Genomic DNA, 20075 nt, shown 5'->3' on the forward strand with positions numbered 1-20075 from the left:
AGTTATAGACGCATTTTGAGTCAGAGGGAATGATATCGCAAGAACGACTGTTGGAAAATCAACTCTTAACGACTGGAATTCTCCCTTGAATTGCCTTACAGCTGCGGTGCGTCGGAATAGGTCCTTCCTTTTCATATTAAATCTAAATCATCTTTAATTTTTTACTATCAATAAATTTTAGAAATTTGAAATTTCCGACCTGCCAAGAACCTTTGCAATACTTATGGCTCCAAAAAAGGTATTTGACAGAGAAAAATTTATTTCAGTAAGGCCAGTGTACCATAAGAAGTACCAAAGTAATGCAGCAAGAGAAGTATCCATACTTCCTCGCATGTGAACAACCTCACTCATTAGTGAACCAAAAAATAAATGTTCTAATGAAGAAAACCACGAAAACATCAGTTCAAACCAGAAAGTTTCTCCAAAATAAAACTTTTTTGGTTCAAAAAGGTCGCAAATGTCAGTTCTGAACAATCTCTACTAATCTTATCGCCAATTGTAGCTGGTACTTAATGTCTTAAACCCAAGATAGTAGAATAGATCTGGCAGATTTATAACCTCTGGACAGACATACAATCAGTAACAAAATTATTTATTAAATTATTTAAATGAGTCATTATTCAAAAACAATAATTACAAAAGTTTAAAACAGTTGAAATTATAATCTTGCCCCGCAAGGGGTGTATGCAGACACTTGGTGGTGTAGCTACCTCACGGGTTACCACAGCTCATTACACCATGCACCCCTATCTTAACAGGACACATTACACTAATACTACAACACGTTCACTACAGACAAGGTCTACCGTTCCTAAGGATTCACGTAGTTAGGTAAATGTTCCTGACTAGGAAATAAACCAGTTGTCCCGAGGTAACGGAACCTCCAACGCTGGGCTAATTACTCGCTTGGAGTATAAATGATTCAAAGTACAAGCTCGTCGTTGAAAAGTCTAAGATCGAAGACAAAGAAGGAGAAGAAAAAGAAATTAAAATCTTTATTAATATAAAAATTCCAGGGGTCTGCCTTTTATAATTGATTATTAAATTTATGCATAACTATATTAGAATTTTTTGAACTGAAAATTAGTATTACAAAATCAATAAACTCTTGGTGTGAAAATAGAACTACTAAAAGCAGATAACAACCAGTTTCTTATCCATTTATTTGTTTTTAATTTCTCATATCTTTGACTAGTCTATACTGGTCTTGTCCAACACAAATATATTTTATCCTTAACAAAAACTTACAGTTTTAAAAGTTAAGTATAAGGGTTGATTAAACGCCAAAAGGTACACAAATCAGCAGTTCCCAACATTTCATTAATACTTCATTGATATAATTTAAGTAATTTTACTGCATTAACTTTTCCTTCACATTTTTTAGAATTTATTAGATGTCACAGACCCTTATGCTGGCCATTTTCGTCTACAAAATATTTACTCAAGTAGCACACCATTTAACTTAGATTGACTGTAATATCTATTTATCTATAATAATCAAACTATTAATCACAGGTGAAAAAAAAAACGTTATAAAAAATATAAAAAAAATAAGAGGCTAAAAAATTCTTAAACTTTTTTTACATCAATGATTTTATGCATTTATTTTTATTTTTAAATAAAAATCATTGGTTTAAGTTCATTCTTCGATTAAAGTAATTGTTATTTTATGTTGTAGTCAAACGTTTGTAATAATAAGTAATAAATAATCTGGCTTTATCGCAAATAATATAGTTTTCTTCAATTACATTCTCAATCTAGGTGTTCTTCCCACAATGTTATATATATGTAATATAAAATAAAGAAAATAAAGATATGCATATTTTTAGGACAGCTAATCATTCCAGTATTTTACCATAAGTAAAATTAGGGGGACTAAATTAAATTACAATTGAGAAATGAGTAAATATTGTTGAATAATCTACTTGTTATTAACTGTATGTTATTTGTGCTCACGAATATTTCGGTAAGACGAATTCAAGACTGAAATATTGTTTTGAATCTTCCGTGATTGAAATTTAAAAAGTGGCCGACTCTAACTTTGTTTTTTTCTACTTTAACATGCATGTATATGTGACTACTCAGAATAATTCATCACTCATTTTATCATAATTATAATAAAAAAATATTATGAATGAACTGGCCAGCATAAGGGTCTGTGACATCTAATAAATTCTAAAAAATGTGAAGGAAAAGTTAATGCAGTAAAATTACTTAAATTATATCAATGAAGTATTAATGAAATGTTGGGAACTGCTGATTTGTGTACCTTTTGGCGTTTAATCAACCCTTATACTTAACTTTTAAAACTGTAAGTTTTTGTTAAGGAGATTTTTGTACCTTTTGGATAGATTTTCCTTTTTGTCTATTTGCAAAGTTACGTCTGCTTTACAGATTTTTTAAAATTTGGAATAAGCTATTCTATCATTATAACCTGATAAGGTGTTAAATCGGAACCGTAACTACCACTGGAGAGATCTTTTTAAAGAATGATTATAGTTGCGGTCCCCAAACCATCCTCAATAACCATTTTTTTGAGAAAGCGTTTTGAATAAAATAGGAAGGTATTTGTACGTAAAAAGCAAAATTAAACTGCGATTTCAGTACTTCCTTTTAAGAGGAGCAAGAAAAATAAACTGCGATTACAGTACTTCTCCCTAAAAGGCAAAGATTTTGAATCGAACGACAATTCATTGATGTAAATCGGTTCACTCATTGATAATTTTAACGATTGCAGTACTTCCTCTTAGTAGGTGTAAGAGCATGATGGCACTTCACAGCCACGTAGAGGAGCTTTAATCACTTCTTCGTGCTAAATTTTATCAAAATCGGACTAAGCTTTGTAGAAATATTGGTAATAATAGTTTTAGAAAGGGCCTTATTTGGGTGGGGCGAACTCCCCTCCTTATGAGGCATAGCGTCGAGACTTTTAAAGTGCAAATCTGTACAAAATTTCGATTCGAATGACACTTCATTCATGAAAATCGGTTCACGTGTCGATAATTTGAAACGATTGCTATACTTCCCCTTAACAAGTGTAAGAGCAGATCGTCGCTTTATTGTTAGGTAGGGGAGCCCTAACCCTATCATCCTACCAAATTTTATCAAAATCGGGCCAAGATTTACAGAGTAATTAGTAATAATAATTTTGGAGGGGGCCTTACATAAAGGGGGCTAACTCCTCTCCCATTCGATGCACAGGGCCGAGACCCCCAAAAGGCACATCTACATAAAATTCCCAATCGAATGACACCTCATTCATGAAAATCGGTTCACGCGTTTAGGCGCTACGTTGTTTACAAAAAAGGTAACAACAAGAACAACAAGAAGAAGAACAAGAACAAGAACATTTTTTGAAAAAGCGGTTTTTGCTCATTTTCGGCAACTTTTTTCTCGAAACCTATTAGATCTGGGTGGTTGCAAAAAAATTACAGTTATGAAGGAGGGTTTGGAGTAAGATTTAAAGAAAATTTGGGAATTTTATCTTTTATAGAAAAAGAGAAAAAAATTGTCAAAGTTGGGTGTTTTTCAACGTTACGCTTTTTCGTGCAGTTTTTGATGGTCAACCCTTATACAACTGTCCTACCGGACAGTTTTAATTATTTAATATTTTTATTATTTTTTAAAATTACGTTCCAACATCTGAGGTTATTGGCGCCCGGAGCCTTCTTCATTAATTTTAAAACTTCATTTAACTAATAAAACAGAGATGGGCACCGATTTAAAAAAGAAAAAAACGATTAAATCATGAATTTAATTCATAAAATTCAACTTTTCGTTATAATTTCTGTGTTAACTCAAGCGAAAATGGTGTTATGCTCTTGCACTTATTGTGCTCAGACAAACTGAACATTTAAAAATGACTCAATTAGAATACCTAATTGCTGTGAGAAAATTCCTGTTCAAAATTAATGTTTAGATTTTCCCAAATGAAGCTCAATGTGGTTGAAATCATTACGATAAAAGAGTGAACCGATGTAAATTGATGAAAGATGAAGGGATGTACTAATAAACCATTAAACTTTACTAGTCCACACATTTAGATGACTCCAAATTATAAAACTCAACAAAATTATGGCAAAAAATATTATATTATACCCACGAAATAATCAAAATTTACTAAACATCTACGGAAATGCTAGGATACATGTCCGAACACATAAATTCTACAAGTTTATGAAACAATATGAAGAGAGATGGGAAAGAGATATCTATAAATAGAATAAAAATTACTACGGTTACTCGTATTAAAAGATATTTCTAAATCTTACTGAGTAGCCGGTGTTGTAACCAATATAAATACTAATTTTACTTTTTGTGATTGCAAGTAACAATTAAACTATTTCAATATTGTTATTAATCTGATGTAAGAAGTGTAAATCTTTTAAGGTTATAAGGATGCCGTTGATTTTCTTTTATCACAAGACATCATATACATTTTAAATTTATTCAATATTTCATTTAACAATATTTCTGGTCAAACTAAGTTAAGATTCCTGAATTTTCCGTTCTTTTTGTACTTTTACTTCTATATTAGGACAACTCCAGCTGTAATAAAAGCAATTGTCTCAGTTTGCAGGTTCCTTTGAGAGAAATAACAATATTTCTGGTCAAACTAAGTTAAGATTCCTGTATTTTCCGTTCTTTTTATACTTTTACTTCTATATTAGGACAACTCCAGCTGTAATAAATGCAATTGTCTTAGTTTGCAGGTTCCTTTGAGAGAAATAACAATATTTCTGGTCAAACTAAGTTAAGATTCCTGTATTTTCCGTTCTTTTTATACATTTACTTCTATATTAGGACAACTCCAGCTGTAATAAATGCAATTGTCTCAGTTTGCAGGTACCTTTGAGAGAAATAACAATATTTCTGGTCAAACTAAGTGAAGATTCCTGTATTTTCCGTTCTTTTTATACTTTTACTTCTATATTAGGACAACTCCAGCTGTAATAAATGCAATTGTCTTAGTTTGCAGGTTCCTTTGAGAGAAATAACAATATTTCTGGTCAAACTAAGTTAAGATTCCTGTATTTTCCGTTCTTTTTATACTTTTACTTCTATATTAGGACAACTCCAGCTGTAATAAATGCAATTGTCTTAGTTTGCAGGTTCCTTTGAGAGAAATAACAATATTTCTGGTCAAACTAAGTTAAGATTCCTGTATTTTCCGTTCTTTTTATACTTTTACTTCTATATTAGGACAACTCCAGCTGTAATAAATGCAATTGTCTCAGTTTGCAGGTACCTTTGAGAGAAATAACAATATTTCTGGTCAAACTAAGTTAAGATTCCTGTATTTTCCGTTCTTTTTATACTTTTACTTCTATATTAGGACAACTCCAGCTGTAATAAATGCAATTGTCTTAGTTTGCAGGTTCCTTTGAGAGAAATAACAATATTTCTGGTCAAACTAAGTTAAGATTCCTGAATTTTCCGTTCTTTTTATACTTTTACTTCTATATTAGGACAACTCCAGCTGTAATAAATGCAATTGTCTCAGTTTGCAGGTTCCTTTGAGAGAAATAACAATATTTCTGGTCAAACTAAGTTAAGATTCCTGAATTTTCCGTTCTTTTTATACTTTTACTTCTATATTAGGGCAACTCCAGCTGTAATAAATGCAATTGTCTCAGTTTGCAGGAGGTAATAATACAACAGTGTTGCTAGTCAAACTATTGTATAAGGGAAGATTCTTGTATTTTCCGTTGCTTTACTTCTATATTAGGACTAAGATAACACTTATCAGATCGCTTTCTAGCGTAGCTATTAATTTCTGTAGTTACTGCTCTGGATTTCTATGTGGATTTACCGTGCTCTACTATCCTTATTTTGGTTGCCTAGTTCTAATTAGTGATTTTCAGTGTTTTTATTGTCGAAGGGCTGGAACTCTACTGGGAAATGTACGTCGAAATTTCTCAGATGATGCGTCTGAGATATAATCGTCGGAGATGATGGGTACTAGTCCATGCTTCCCTTAGCATTGTTGATTTTTTATCAACGCACGCTGATAAAAACAGGAATAATTGTTTTAATTGCTCAGATTATTGCAAGTTCACTGCTTGTCAAGTCTAGCATAGATTTTATTGTTGATTTCTTTATAATTTAAATACTCGTACAACTATTGGAGAACCTTCAAAATTACCAGATTTCTTGGAGTAGTTTTTGGCAGGTTACTGTTTATAGTCTGAATTCGTCTCCATGTACCTACTTTTTTTTTGCGAGAATTTTTAATTGTCGCAATCGTCATACATGCTTCTGCTTACTGGTGTATGAAATTAAATAGATCAGTGTGCAAGAAGATGCTGCGAATAAGAAACAGGTAGTATTTTCATTCCAAGAAGTTACTACAGATTAGCGGCCATAAACACATGTTACAACTTTCTCCAATTGGTTGGAGGCCAGTTACGTTGCAGTCCCCTTACTAACACACAAATATTAAGAGCTGAACATTTAGTGACGTAATCGTTCGTTTAATTTATTTATTTTCTCTTCAGATCTTATTGCTCACATGTAAGGCGTCAAGAGCCGTGTCTAGTGGGGGACTGCAGATTAGGAAGGACAATAATCTTAGTGGGGAGAGAACCAAGTTAACGTGGTGCAGGAATGACTAGGCAAACAGAGCGACCTAAAGACTGACTGACCTTTCTACGGTGGTCGCCCCATCCGTCAACACAGTAACAGGAATGCACTCTTTCACTTCCTTCTTCGCTCATTTATTATCCACTTTCTTTATCTCACACGCTTCTTTCATTTTACTTTCAAAACATTTCCGTCCTTTTCATTACTAACTTGGTTTGTTTTACCTTAAATTATTTATATAAATTTAGAGGAAGGTTTTTTTTTTTAATCTGTTACCTGAGAACAAATATTTGACTTTCTCTTACTTACGTAGAAGGAAATTCTATTGATTGGCCATATTGTCGAAGTTAATGTCTTCACTCCGAGAAACATCGGACAGTCCAAGCTTCTATCTAGAAGAATCATCACTGTCCTAGACGATCAGAGTCACCAAGCTGATTCATTCTTTTTTGTCCTATTAATTTGTGTGGTGTACGTCTGTGTGATGTAAGGTACGTCAAATTTGAGGTTATTAGCGCCCAGAGTGTTTTGCAGTGCACTTCCCGCCTCTTGACAATGTTCTCTCGTTACAAAAACACTGCAGATCACTGAATTGTAACTTGGATGAAAGAATCTTAAAGGTCGGTTCGAACGTGGTATCTCCAAGTGGTAACCATTCAACAAATTCAACCTTTTTTTGTTTATTAATATAATAAGTACATTATTTATTACAATAGAAAATTCAGTGTATATCATCTATATTAATATACTGTACTTAATATTGTAAATTATTGCTTTAATTTTGATATTTTGGTTATCAGATCTTTATCTACCATTAGTCTTAGACTCTCACTTCAGAATACTGCGCAAGAAATAGTTACAACACCCTGTGATGATAAATGCTTTTGATGTTTATAAGAATGTTTTTCAAGTGGGGACGATGTCACATTGCAATAACCTTTTGTTTAGAGAAATTACTTGTGAACAATAACAAGTACTTTACTATCAAAATTAGAGTTAGCAAATCCATAGTTAGTTGTAATGACTGTGTGACACATATTTGAAATATCTCTTTGATATACATTTATTGGCTATAATATTTTTTTTTTAATAGTGCCAGTTAATTTATATTGTAATAAAATTATTATATAATAAAAATGGTTATATAATAATTAAAAATGACATTGTCAGCTGTTCTGACTCCTTTCGTTTCAAAAAATTTTTTCTTTTTTAGTATGGATCATTAGGTGAGCCGTAAAGAGAAAATATTTAGTCATCCATCCTCAATTTTGAACTTTCCAAATTTGCGCGCAGATTTATTTGGTATTCTCAGTAGAAAGGAGTAAAGATGAGTTATTTTTAAATTTAGCATATTTTTAAGAAAGGTGCGCATAAGTTTTGCAAAGTATTTCTTTAAAAGAGTACAAGTATAAAAGAAATATTGTAATTTTAATTAGGGAAGGGATAATCTTAGTGGTTAGAGCAATGGATCCCAGATTCGATCCAGCTGTCTTAGATCTTTATCTTCTAGGTGATTCCTGAAAAATATTAAAAATCCTATTTTATTGTCCGGTGATGCTCAGTGTTCTCTGTAACATTTTCCGGAGCCGTCATTGCACTAAAAATGCGCGCTAATAACCTCAGATGTTCTTGTGTGCCCAACAACAAGATAATTGAATCAAAAATAGAATAGAATATATGGTTTGTTCATCTCTACCATTGAAATATTCTAAAAGAAAAAATCATAAACAGTTTACTTAGTGCCCACCAGATAGCAGCATTTACTACTAGCGTAATGCATAAGCAATAAATTATTTAATTGCATCCTACTTTGATAACATTTTGTTGTCTGGCAAATAAAATATTAAATTTTCGATTTGTTTAATTATTCTATAAGCATTAAGCATTAGACTGTTTTAATTATTTAAAGTACTGGCTTATTCAAAAAACTAACAATAGTTCTCAAATAATTCATCAATTGAATCAATAAAGGAATGACTCTTATTGATTGGGAGTCTCAGAATATTATAATTTATACCTTATTAATACTTTATATCAAACGGTTTGACACTGATCCAAATTTAGATCTTAAATCTGTATGAGATGTAAATTACCTCTGCCTGTATAAATATAGAAAACATTCCTAAATAAAATATGTAAATACTTCATACATTACCCACCAAAAATAAAAAAAAAACTATGTCCATACTTGGAAAAATATTTAAATTTTTTTAATCTGAACAAAAATAAAAAAGTTACTAAAACAACATTCAATAAATCCCATAGCCATCAACAAATTCTTTACTAATTTGATCTTGAACATTTGGAGGACCTTGCTCTAATAACTTCGTTGCAAAACCGGAGACATCTTTTCTGCAGTCAAATTAAAATCTACAATGACTATTTTATCTTCTACACCGTGAGTTTTTTGATCGCAAGTAATGTTCAATTGCAATTTAAGGTCAAGCGATATCAATTGTGAAGTATTACCTTTATAAGCTCAAGTGCAGCAGTGCCCTAAGCTCGAATATTATTTTAAAAAACCTTTAATGGATATAATCATAGAACCATATTGTAAGATAGAAAATAAAACATTTAAAGATCGACACATGAACATCTAATCAGCTTATTTTTAATATTATCTGATCAGTATTTCCTGTCTAGTTTTTTAATACTTTAAATGTAGTAAACAAATGGAGATCTTCAAATCCCACAATAGTATTTATAACTGAGAATAAATAAGAAATTATAAACAGTTCTAATTAATGCAAGATAATTATTTTTTAATTGGTTAAAGAAATTTTTAGATAAATAATTTTTTGTTTGTTTGTTCATATTTGTTGCAACTGAACTGCCAATTTTGCAACAGTAAGTGGAGACAGATTTGTTATTATTATTAGTGAGTGGCTTTACTCGCTATTAATTTATTTATATCTTTTAATAATATAAAAATAAAAGTTTGCAATTATGTAAAATGAGGAATAAAAAAACAAGTACCTAGGTTTTTTTATTTTATTTTAGGTCATGCAATTTTTAGATAGATAATTTTTTGTTTGTTCGAATTTACTGCAACTGATCATTTTTATTAGACTTTTGCTTCTTCAGATCCTCTATTGGCAATTAGATAGCGAACAGCTCAGTCATGGAAAGATATTGAAAAACAAAATGGAAAAGATTGAAAGCAATCAAATTGCAATCGCAAATATTAGGTCAATGGTGCGCGCAACCTGTGCTACTGACCCTTAAAGGCGTCGTCAATTTTTGGTGAATAATTCTCATTAGTTTTTAATGAAAGAATAATTTTAAAAAAATTCTTAGAATTGATTGTAATCAATTGAAAACAAAATAGCCAATGTCATAGCTAACATACAGGACAAAATAAACTCTTTCTTCTAAAAATAGATGGAGTTTAAAAAAAAAATGGATGCGAACTAATTGTTAGAGAGTTCCTTTCCAAATAAAGACTTGTACTTTGTGATAATTAGTTTCAGATGCTTTGACACATTGAGAACGTTTAATAAATGCCATAACCCATTCTGAAGCAATAGCTCTTCTTCAACTTCAATACCGGCTCGACTCAAGAAGTAGATTTGTACATCAGCTAGATACAGATTCATAGAATACATTTTCGAACTTAGTTTTAATCTATGTAAACATGGTTTTAAACATGGAGTAGGGAAAGGGATTGATCCTATAATTAGAGCACTAGATCTCTGCAAAGAAGTTCGAATCCAGCTGTCGATCCTCTAGATTTTCTCTTACCAGGTGCTTCTTAAAGTTACCTGTCTAATGTTGGACTAAAAAAGTAAATCCAGACTTATCCTAAAATTGCTTCACTCTGACGTTACTTAAGAATTAGAATTTTATATTGGTTTGCCTGCTTGTTGCAAGAAGTCTTTAAATTGATACCTACTTATCTTTGCAGCCAATACATACATATTTAGTCTTTAGTAGCTTTCTTTGTGCGCTTATACTTTTGCAGATGTCAAAAGAACTAATGTTATGATTTCTCGTTCATTATATTTCTATATTTTGCTTCTTTAACCAAGTCAGTAATATAGAAACCATGGCAGAAGAGAAAATGTTCTTTACTTATTTCATCAGGCTAACGCAAAAACAACTGTTTGCTTCAACCACATCTACTTTATGCAGATATTTCTGCAAAACTCCATGTCTATTTAAACTTTGCAATTTTAATTGAGCGAGGCATATCCGTTTTTACATTTACTTTTTCTTCGTCAAAATTACACAATTTTTCAAGCTAGCATCTTGCAGATTATTTTACCAGAATCTTGCTGGTCTAAGCAGTTGGTTGTTCATTACCGTAGATGCCAATGCGACCTGAAATCCATTTCAAAGTCATTCCCCTTTTCTTTCAGCCTCGCTTGATGAAACATTCTCACTGTTAACCACATCTGGTATAGCCTTATAATTCCAGAATCAATGAATGAATCAAAAGCAATGTACAAATAGGTACCTAAATCTGCACGATAAAAATATAGACGTTCCTTGTTCGAAGGAAGAAGTGAATTTGGTTGAGGATGTGCCAAGTACAAATGATTGTACGAGTACACTACTCTTTTTTAAGCTGAGTTGAATATCTTAAACTATTTTAAAGCTTGGTCTTGGAGCTTCAAAAAATTAAATTTGAAAACTTGATGGTTGAGTGGAAAGAAAAAACCAAGGGAAACAAATAAATGTTTAAATACCAGGTTTGAAGACAGTTTTGATTTTATTCTTAGATTAAAATGACGAAAGACGTTCGGATGTTGATTTATCTTATCGTCCATTCAAATGATGTTGCTCATTTTTTTTATTGATCATTTAAAAGTGATAAAAAACAAAGACTAAATCAATTTATTTATCATTTGAATATCTTAAGGTTAAATGTTCTATTGTTTCATGTTATGAGGTTATTATTATACATAGTTATTTTAACAATTTTTTGTTTTATTTTATTTTAAGTTGAGGGGAGTTAAAATTTTGGGAATCTTCACAGTACTCTACCGGTCTTTGGAAATAGTTATCTCTTTAAGACAGCATTACCGAGCAGAGAGCTGTGAAGGCTTGTAGGAAGAGGAAATCATGGAATTGTTGTAAAAGGCTGAAGATTTTGGGAGGACTAGCTATTTTAAGCCTTGAAAAAATAATATGCTCATTATTTGAGTTGAAGCATAGAAAGAATGACGGCATTATTTGATTGAATTAACCAAAAATAGCCAAAAACAACACAAAATAATTGACATAAATTGATAAGTTTTTGAAATCAGAATTTATCTGCAAGTTCAGATGTCTCTTTTTCTAAAAGTCCCTCACAAAACTCTGCCAAATCTTTTTCTGACTTCTTCTCTTCCAACAGGCCGGAAGAGAAAGGAAAATCTGTTCAGCGACTCTCTCTTGATCCATTCTTGTAGGATTTTCATTATGATCCATCCATTCTTATAGATTAACCTTCTCCACTCCACTCTTTGAAAAAACGGTTCCTTTCTCGTGCATTATCTTACCAACTTCTTCAATTTATCTTCTCTTTAGTGTTGATCTTCGTAGATAGGAGTGTCGTATAGAAGTGACAGTTACTGTCGATGTCTCTGTTGCATTTCTCAGCGATACTATTTCGTTTTATTCAATACTTTACCACTTCAAAGCGCAAATTAATGCATTCCTAACTTTCACATGTTAGTTTCTCTATTTTATTTATTTGTGGAGCCATCAGCTTCGATAATAAGCTAATATTTTTGAAGCAGAGTACTCTTTTAATTAAAATTCCATTCACCAAGACCCTGGTCATTTCTTGGAGAACAAGTGCTCTGTTTTCTTGGAATCCATTTTTTAGCCCCACTTTCGTTCCTTCTTGGCTTTGTGTTACATAATCCTGGTATTCATCAAAAGACGAACTAGATAAATATAAATTCTCTGCAAATGGCAGCCTCATGAGCCTATGCTTTCTGCTCCAAACCAATGTCTGAAGCATTGATGAGCTTCGTTAATTACCATTTTCATACTCCCTTTTACTTTAATAGCTCCAAGTTACCTCTTCTCTGACTCAAAGGCTTTTCCGTCCTTCCACCATTTCTAATTCCTTGTAAATCTCAGCCTTGTTTTCAGCCTCCACTATTCCAGAATCCAGAACTGCCCCCTCATCACTAATTTCAATTCTGGATAAATTACTTAATGATTTTCCTCTGTTCTCTTAACACCAAACTTTCTAGGTTTGTTTGAATTCTACTAATATCCCAGCAGATAACTTTTAATATACGATCTTGTATTTGTAGCCTTTTTATTGTATATATTAGTCCTTCTTCCCACTTAGACACCTCTCATAATCAGGATTTTTTTAATTGCTTCAGTTAATTTTTATTTTCCTTTTAATGACCCAGTTTTCTTGAGATCTTTCTTTTTTTATTTCGAGACCCATTTTTCTCAACTTCTCCTTATTTATAAAAAAAAATTAATTTCTATTTTTTTTTAATTTCTAATTTTTAATTTAAAATTTCTAATCGTCTTTATTTGGACTAAATTTAATTAATTTTTGGTATTAACTTGTTTTTATTTCAGCTCCATTTATTAAGTCATGTGAAAAATGCGATCCAGAATTGAACAGCTGTATAAGGGACGCTTTTGATCATCTGAGGCCCTACCTATCGAAAGGTAAATTAAGTTCCAATTTTCTCCAAAAATAACGTTAGTGTGTAGACATTAATTGCTCATCACTATGGCAGTTGTTAGAGTGTTGTCCCGCATTACTTGCTTGCGTTTTACAAATAACCTGAGATATTTTAACTGCTATAAGACCGAGTTTAACACAAACCCCCGAAAAACACTTCTTTTTCTTTTTTGTTACAAATTCTAAACAGTAGTAATGTCATGGTTTAACCAGAGATGATCGATTCTTTTTTTCAGGGATCCCAGAAATAAATTTATATTCGATAGAACCGTTAAGGATAACCAAAATGACCATGGATAACGGAAACGGGGCCGTAAGAGTAAGAGCTCAATTCAGTAACATCACAGTCTATGGAGCCACCAATTACACAATCATTGACGTAAAGTAAGATATAATATTCTTTTCTAAATATAAATCTAATTTCAAATAAAGTTGCAATGGTTATTACTCTTTGTACTGTCACAACTAGACGTTCCAACTTAGCCAACCTACAGCAATAAAGGGGGGAGAATTAAATGAATTATTAATAATTATTCGGGAATAGCCAATAATCCATAATGTTTAATTTCTTTTAAACCTCGTAAAAGGACGGATAGAGTCGTGCAATTTTTATTTTGAGGTCTCTACAACACGAAAAAAGTGTTTATGTTTATAAATTATTTTGTTTGGGTCGGGATTTTCAAAATCCCAAGTTCTCAGATGGTTCAAATGTGTTTTTTTCGTACCGTTTTTTAGTAATAAGGAAGGTTATATTCAAAAACCAATCGGAAGTACCACTTAATTGAAAGTATTACTATTTTTGAAATTTTCTTGAAAACAATGGAAAATATTTTCTTACCAAATGGTATACTGAGCATGAATGTAGATCTTAAACTTTTATTTAGGAATCTACGCAGGAAAGTTCATTTAGGGTTCTTATCAGAAAGAGTTCATTAAGGGTTTCCTCTGGAGTGCTATTTCAGTCTCATGTATGGTTCTATCCCATGCAAAGGCGCACTTAGATATTATTTAGGGATTGAATCCTTAGAAAAATTAGAAAATATAAAGCCTTCCCATGCTTCAAAAAAGGCATAATTATTTTGTTGAATGCATGCATTTTAAAGGGAATTATTTAGACAAATTTAAATGGCTTTTAACTATACTAAGTCTGCAGGCTACATTATTGTTTATTTTTATGTTTTCTGAAAACTTCTTTATCAGTTTACTCTGGACTTATCCATCAACACTACTTTGCATATTTTGTTAGTGGCTGCCATAAGCGCATCTAAAGTCAATAAAAGGCTATAAAACATGAATTGTAAAATATATAATGTTTACCCTTGTATAGGAATTTCACACTCTAAGACAAGATTAAGTAACTTAATTCTCCTACATCTGTAAAGAAACATGAATCCATAAGTTGTCTGCATTCAAAACATTATTCTGTAATTTAAAAAAAACTAGAACCAACTCTTTACGGATTGGCCAGCAGGGTGTGCCATTGCAACACCGAGGATCTGTTGAGACACCCTTTAGAAGGGAAATCCCTCTAGCTCTATCTATTTAATTAGATTCCAAGTTTGAAGAGCGATTCTGCGTGAAGTATTTATTTACTTCTCAAAACCAAAAACCAGTAATTTATTTTGTTGACTACTCAAAATCGTATATCTAAAGAATTACTTTTACATTCGAACTATGCAGTTTTAGAAATGCACAGTGTAATCTACAGTTTAGTATGAAAAAGCTACATTTAATTGTAGGCTTTTGACCTCATCTCTTGACGCGTATTTCATAATCTAACGACCCATTTCCGATAAATAAAAAAATATGTGTAGAGATGTGATTATATTTTGCAGACGTCAAAGTTAATCTGAGTTCTATTAAGAAATCGTTGAAACGTTCATTTGTTTCCGGAAAACCGCAACGAATTAGGGTTAATTTATAATGTGGTTAGATCCGTAATGCTGAATAAAAGTAGCTTATTAGTATCTCTTACTATCATTAAGGAAATCCAGTATTACTATAAGTTCAACAGAGATAATTGGGTGGTCTAACTCACAGCAAGAATTGTCCACAGGAAGAAAGGATTTGGAACTGCGGAATTTTTTTTTTTTTTTTATTGAATAGATCGTTTTTTTTTTTCATCCAGGTGTCTTGTGTGGATGTATTCTTCATGTATTGAGTCTTCTCTTACCCATAATAGTTTCTTGAAATTCAAGAATTAAGTTAAACAAGAACTGTTTTTTTACTTCATTCTTTGTTCCAGGACTTCAGTTTTTTTTTGTCATATATTTTGTTCTTGTTAATGTAATTATTAATTAATTTATTTTCTTGTACTCAAGAGGAAATGTCCCTTTATATAAGATGGAATTGAAGTTAGGAATACCCAGGATAGAGGCGACAGGAAGTTACGATGTTAATGGAAACGTGCTCTTGTTTCCAGTCAGGAGTCAGGGTGATTTCTGGGCCATGTTTTGTAAGTAAACATGTAGAAAGGTATTAACATTTTTTTTTTACATATTATTATAAATTATAATTATCTATTACAATATTATTATGAATATCGCTAGAATTCCGAAGATTCTGCGAACATATTCTTTGTATTTACTACATCTTAATTTCAAATCTCGTTTTATAGTATTGACATTTCTTCTAATTTTGATAATTTCTACACAGCTAATATTACTGGAGTAGGTAAAATAAGCGGGAAAGAGGTCATCAGGAATGGAACAGCCTATATGAAGACAGAGAGATTATCTGTGGATTTTAAACTTTATCGATCTAGATTTAGGATAAGAGACCATCTGAATGGAAACAATGTCATTGGTTAGTATTTTAAAGAAAATTTTGAAATTTCCTCTGTTATAATGGTTATGTGGTGTGATTTAAAATTTGCAATCTTTATATATACGTATGTTAGGAATCCTAAAGCAAATTTCTACAACTAGGATTAGCAGTAGGATTAACTTCTAAGTTGAAAAATACCTGCTAATAGAATAACAGCTAATCATTTGCAGGAATAGTACAACATTTAAGTTTTGACCCCACACAATATTATATATTGTATTATAAGAGTAGCTATATCAAAATATTGTCTTTATTATAATCATAAAATTTTATAGATTGTAATAAAACACTGTATTGTGAAATAATATACAGGTGTATACGGAGGAGTGGTCAAAACTTGGGGAGGTGATTCAGCAGCTCAAATGCAACAAAAAATATTCTATTCATTTTGGCCCGATTCTCAATAGTGTCCAAGATATTTGCATTTTTAACTTTTCCGTTGATATTCGCGTTTTCCACCATAAAAACTGCCGTAACTTTTTTATCCTTTATCTTACAACAAATCTGCTTATTTCAAACGAAAGAGCATTAAATTTCCTATAAATTTGCTTGGTACACAGCTCCAAAACGTTTCTTATAACTACGATAAGACATTTTTAGTTTAATGTCTAAAAAATTCGTTCTCGATGATTTCTGTTAACATTTTCAACTGTATTTTTTCAATGATTAATGAATCTAGGAGTCACATAATATCAGAAAAAGTTGCGCATTTATTGAGCTTCAAGACCATATGGATTTTTTTGGTTTTTAATAAAAACCCTACCCCGAACAGAGGGGTGTAAATGCAGAAAACTGGGATTTTGCGTAACCAACTTTTCGATACTAATTTACTCAAATGTTAATTTTTGGAGAAGGAACAAAAAGAAAAGTAACCATTTTAGTTTTTAACAATTATTATTTAATAAAACGGAAGTAATCTTATTCTTGTTAAGTTGGCATATATTTTGGTATACTTCAACATCATTCAAAGATCATCCGAAGTTTGTGAAGATTTACTAGACTTCCTGACTGAATATTGTGAGACGGAAACATAGGGGAAGTGAAATTCTCTACACCAAACTGATGATGCTGGAAATTCCAAAACCAGTCAGGAATACAATGAACTTGCATGCTACTATGGATAAATTAACGATATTATCCAACATTGCGGACAACCACTTTTTTCAACAATTATTGAATAAGATTCCTAAAGTGTCTGTTTTCATTATTTAAAGAAAATCACAGATTTAGCATCTGAAGTCTAAAATTACCTGATCTTACTATTATTTTTTTTTAGGCGAAGCGATGAATCAGTTTTTAAATCAAAATGCTGCTGAAATCATAGAAGAAATGAAGCCTGCAGCAGCTGCAGCTTTAGCAAAACATTTTAAAGCTTTTCTAAATGGTGCTTTTCTGCAAGTTCCGGTACCAGTATGGCTGAAAGATACATGTGGAACGTAATAATTGCTGGCAGGATAAAAAAACTCTTTCAACAGTCCAAAATTGCGACCCCACCGGGGGGCATAGTCGGGGAAATTTAGAAATCACAAAAATAATAAATCTTGTTGACCACTTCTACATTGCTGAAGTTGTATATAAAATGAAATATATTGTGATTTTATTATTATTATTATTGTACTATAAGTAATATTGATTATTTAAGATTGTACTGTAAATCTAGGAATTTAATAATTTTTTATTGATTTGACATATCAATTTGTAAATATTTTAGAGTTATTGAGCTTTTGTTTTTAAAGCTGTGTATTTATTATAAATTTAAACAAAGTTGCTGCTTTAATTTTTAAGTATAATTATTCTAATCAGTAAGTGATAAAATGATAAATATTCGATAACTCTAGTGAAATGATTTAATGATTATTACAGAATTTTAAGAAAAATGGTTGCCTTCAAATCACTGTTGTTCATAAAATGTAAAATGATTACCAGTTAATTTCAGACAAACATATAAAATTAATTAGTTTCGTAAACAAGTTCATAATTTGTGAACAGGATCACATTAAATATTTAAAGCAATAAAGAATAAGTATAAACATTTGTCATTTTTGGTAGAAATATAAGAAAACATGAATGAACTGCTTTAAATATTTATGATTTGAATTAGTTTAATTATTCAAGAATTTGTAATATCCAATATATTTGGTGAGTTCGGAAAGAAATGGTTTCAATCATCACTAGAACTCCTAGAGAAATAGGCAACTTTTATAGCTCTTAGCTGTGCAGTAAGTATTGATATCTTTATTGAGATCTTTTTTTGGGGGGGATAAAGAAATGTGAGTGATATCATTCAGAAAAATGAAACATTTTAAAAAGAGGAGGAAACAATGAAATTAAATATCCTGCAGGTGAAATGACGTAAAATAGTCCTTCTTCTATACTAGACCAGCTGGTAGGTGTATCAAGTACAACTATAACTTAAAAAACTTGCTTCTTGTAAATGGGTATTTGTTTTGAAGTTAACGACGAATAATAAAACGTTAATTGCTTAGTTTAAATGAACTCAAATAATTGGAACTGTCATCAAACCTATAGTTGTCAATTAGGATGGTAATAATTCCTGTAGGAGAATGATTAGAGGATATTAGATACTTTGATTTATTCATAACAGAAAAAGAAATGTCGCATCTAGTTCTAGGCATACACATGAATGTAGAGTTGCTTGTTATTATTTAACATTTATCTAATTTATCAACAGGGTCAACAAAATCATTGTAAACAATGTTTAAAATAATAAAGAGAGTTTATATAAGATTAACATATATTTATATTATGTTTAGATAATGTTTAATGATCTGAATTATGTTTGGCAGTAACATGAAACGAAGAAAACACTCTTAAGTAAGTTGGTTGAATCACCACACGACATTCTTTTAGCTACAGGGTGTTACATTTTTCAAACGTAACATTTTTTTAAAAGTTCAACTGGTTCTAACGACAGAAAATTTGTGAAGTTTTAGTGCAATTATCGGGAGTAGCTTTGGCTTCCCTGTAAGTCCCATTGCAAAATAATGTATACTTTTATGTATTAAGATTGATATTTGGAAGAAAGAGTATCCCCAACTAAATTCTGTGGACAAAGTGGTTCCACGATAGTGTATAAAAAGAAATAAGAGAAAATATTTCTAAAAATTTGAAAAATATTACGAATAAAGTAGGAAAAAATCTCGACCACTTCGGTGCAAATTATTTGAAATTTGGCGCAATGAAATGGATAATGAACACTCACTTTAATTATATGATGTAGTGAAATTGTTATTCAGGCTAAGAGCATTATCGAGACTTTATGAACTTCTTAATGAGTTAATGGTCTTTTTCTTGGCACAAAAGATTTAGGTCAAAATTTTTAACAAATTCTTCGTATTCTTTTAATTTGTTAAAAAAAATTAAGTATTTGTCAAGAACATGTTCTGTATTTAATCACAAATCTTATTGAATATTTTCCCAAAACTATTAAAGACGATTTCTAGATTCGAAATCCATTCAAACACAAGCTATTAAATTTCAGGGCGAATTTAGTTATGTAAAACATAAATTTTCTTATTACGCTGTCAAATTCTAGGAGAAGGTTTGACGCTACATCTGATATACGATAAGACCTCAGCTTCCCTTTTATAAAATTAGTCCATCCTTCCATTTAATACTATTATATTTTAAATAATAATTAAATAAATAATGTTTTCTCATGTTTTAATAATTTAATTGTTTAAGTTAACCACCACTTTTTGTTGGTTTTTGGTTTTCATTTTAAAAAGATCAGATAAAATGACTTCTTACGCCCTCTTTATCTGGGAATATGTTATAAATTAAAGTTTCAGCTGTAACCAATTTAGTAGGAATTAGAAATTGAGATTTAGTAGAAATTAAGAAAACTTGAATGAACTGCTTTAAATTTATAATTGGAATTAGTTTAATTATTCCCACATTATTCAAGAGTTTGTTGTATCCAATATATTTGGTGATTTCTTTAAGAAATAGCATAATCTATAGTAACCAAGTTAAAAATAAATCGGAGCCGTTTTTGAGAAAA

The 20075-nt window shown here is 31.0% G+C and overlaps 1 protein-coding gene across 2 annotated transcripts in view; it reads left to right on the forward strand.

Moving 5' to 3' along the window:
* LOC141454679 (protein takeout-like) overlaps window positions 1-18797 on the forward strand; it is a 35062-nt gene extending 16265 nt beyond the window's left edge. For both annotated transcript variants that reach the window (XM_074129193.1, XM_074129194.1), the window contains 5 exons: window positions 13117-13209; window positions 13462-13609; window positions 15547-15680; window positions 15881-16030; window positions 17328-18797. In XM_074129193.1, coding sequence (XP_073985294.1) covers window positions 13117-13209; window positions 13462-13609; window positions 15547-15680; window positions 15881-16030; window positions 17328-17491 — 689 coding nt within the window. In that variant the 3' untranslated portion in view covers window positions 17492-18797. The remainder of the gene's footprint in view (window positions 1-13116; window positions 13210-13461; window positions 13610-15546; window positions 15681-15880; window positions 16031-17327) is intronic.
* Window positions 18798-20075: the final 1278 nt, after the last annotated feature.

This window comes from Rhodnius prolixus, unplaced genomic scaffold (assembly GCF_049639745.1).
Source record: "Rhodnius prolixus isolate KJV_2025 unplaced genomic scaffold, Rpr scaffold_9, whole genome shotgun sequence".
NCBI lineage: Eukaryota > Metazoa > Arthropoda > Insecta > Hemiptera > Reduviidae > Rhodnius > Rhodnius prolixus.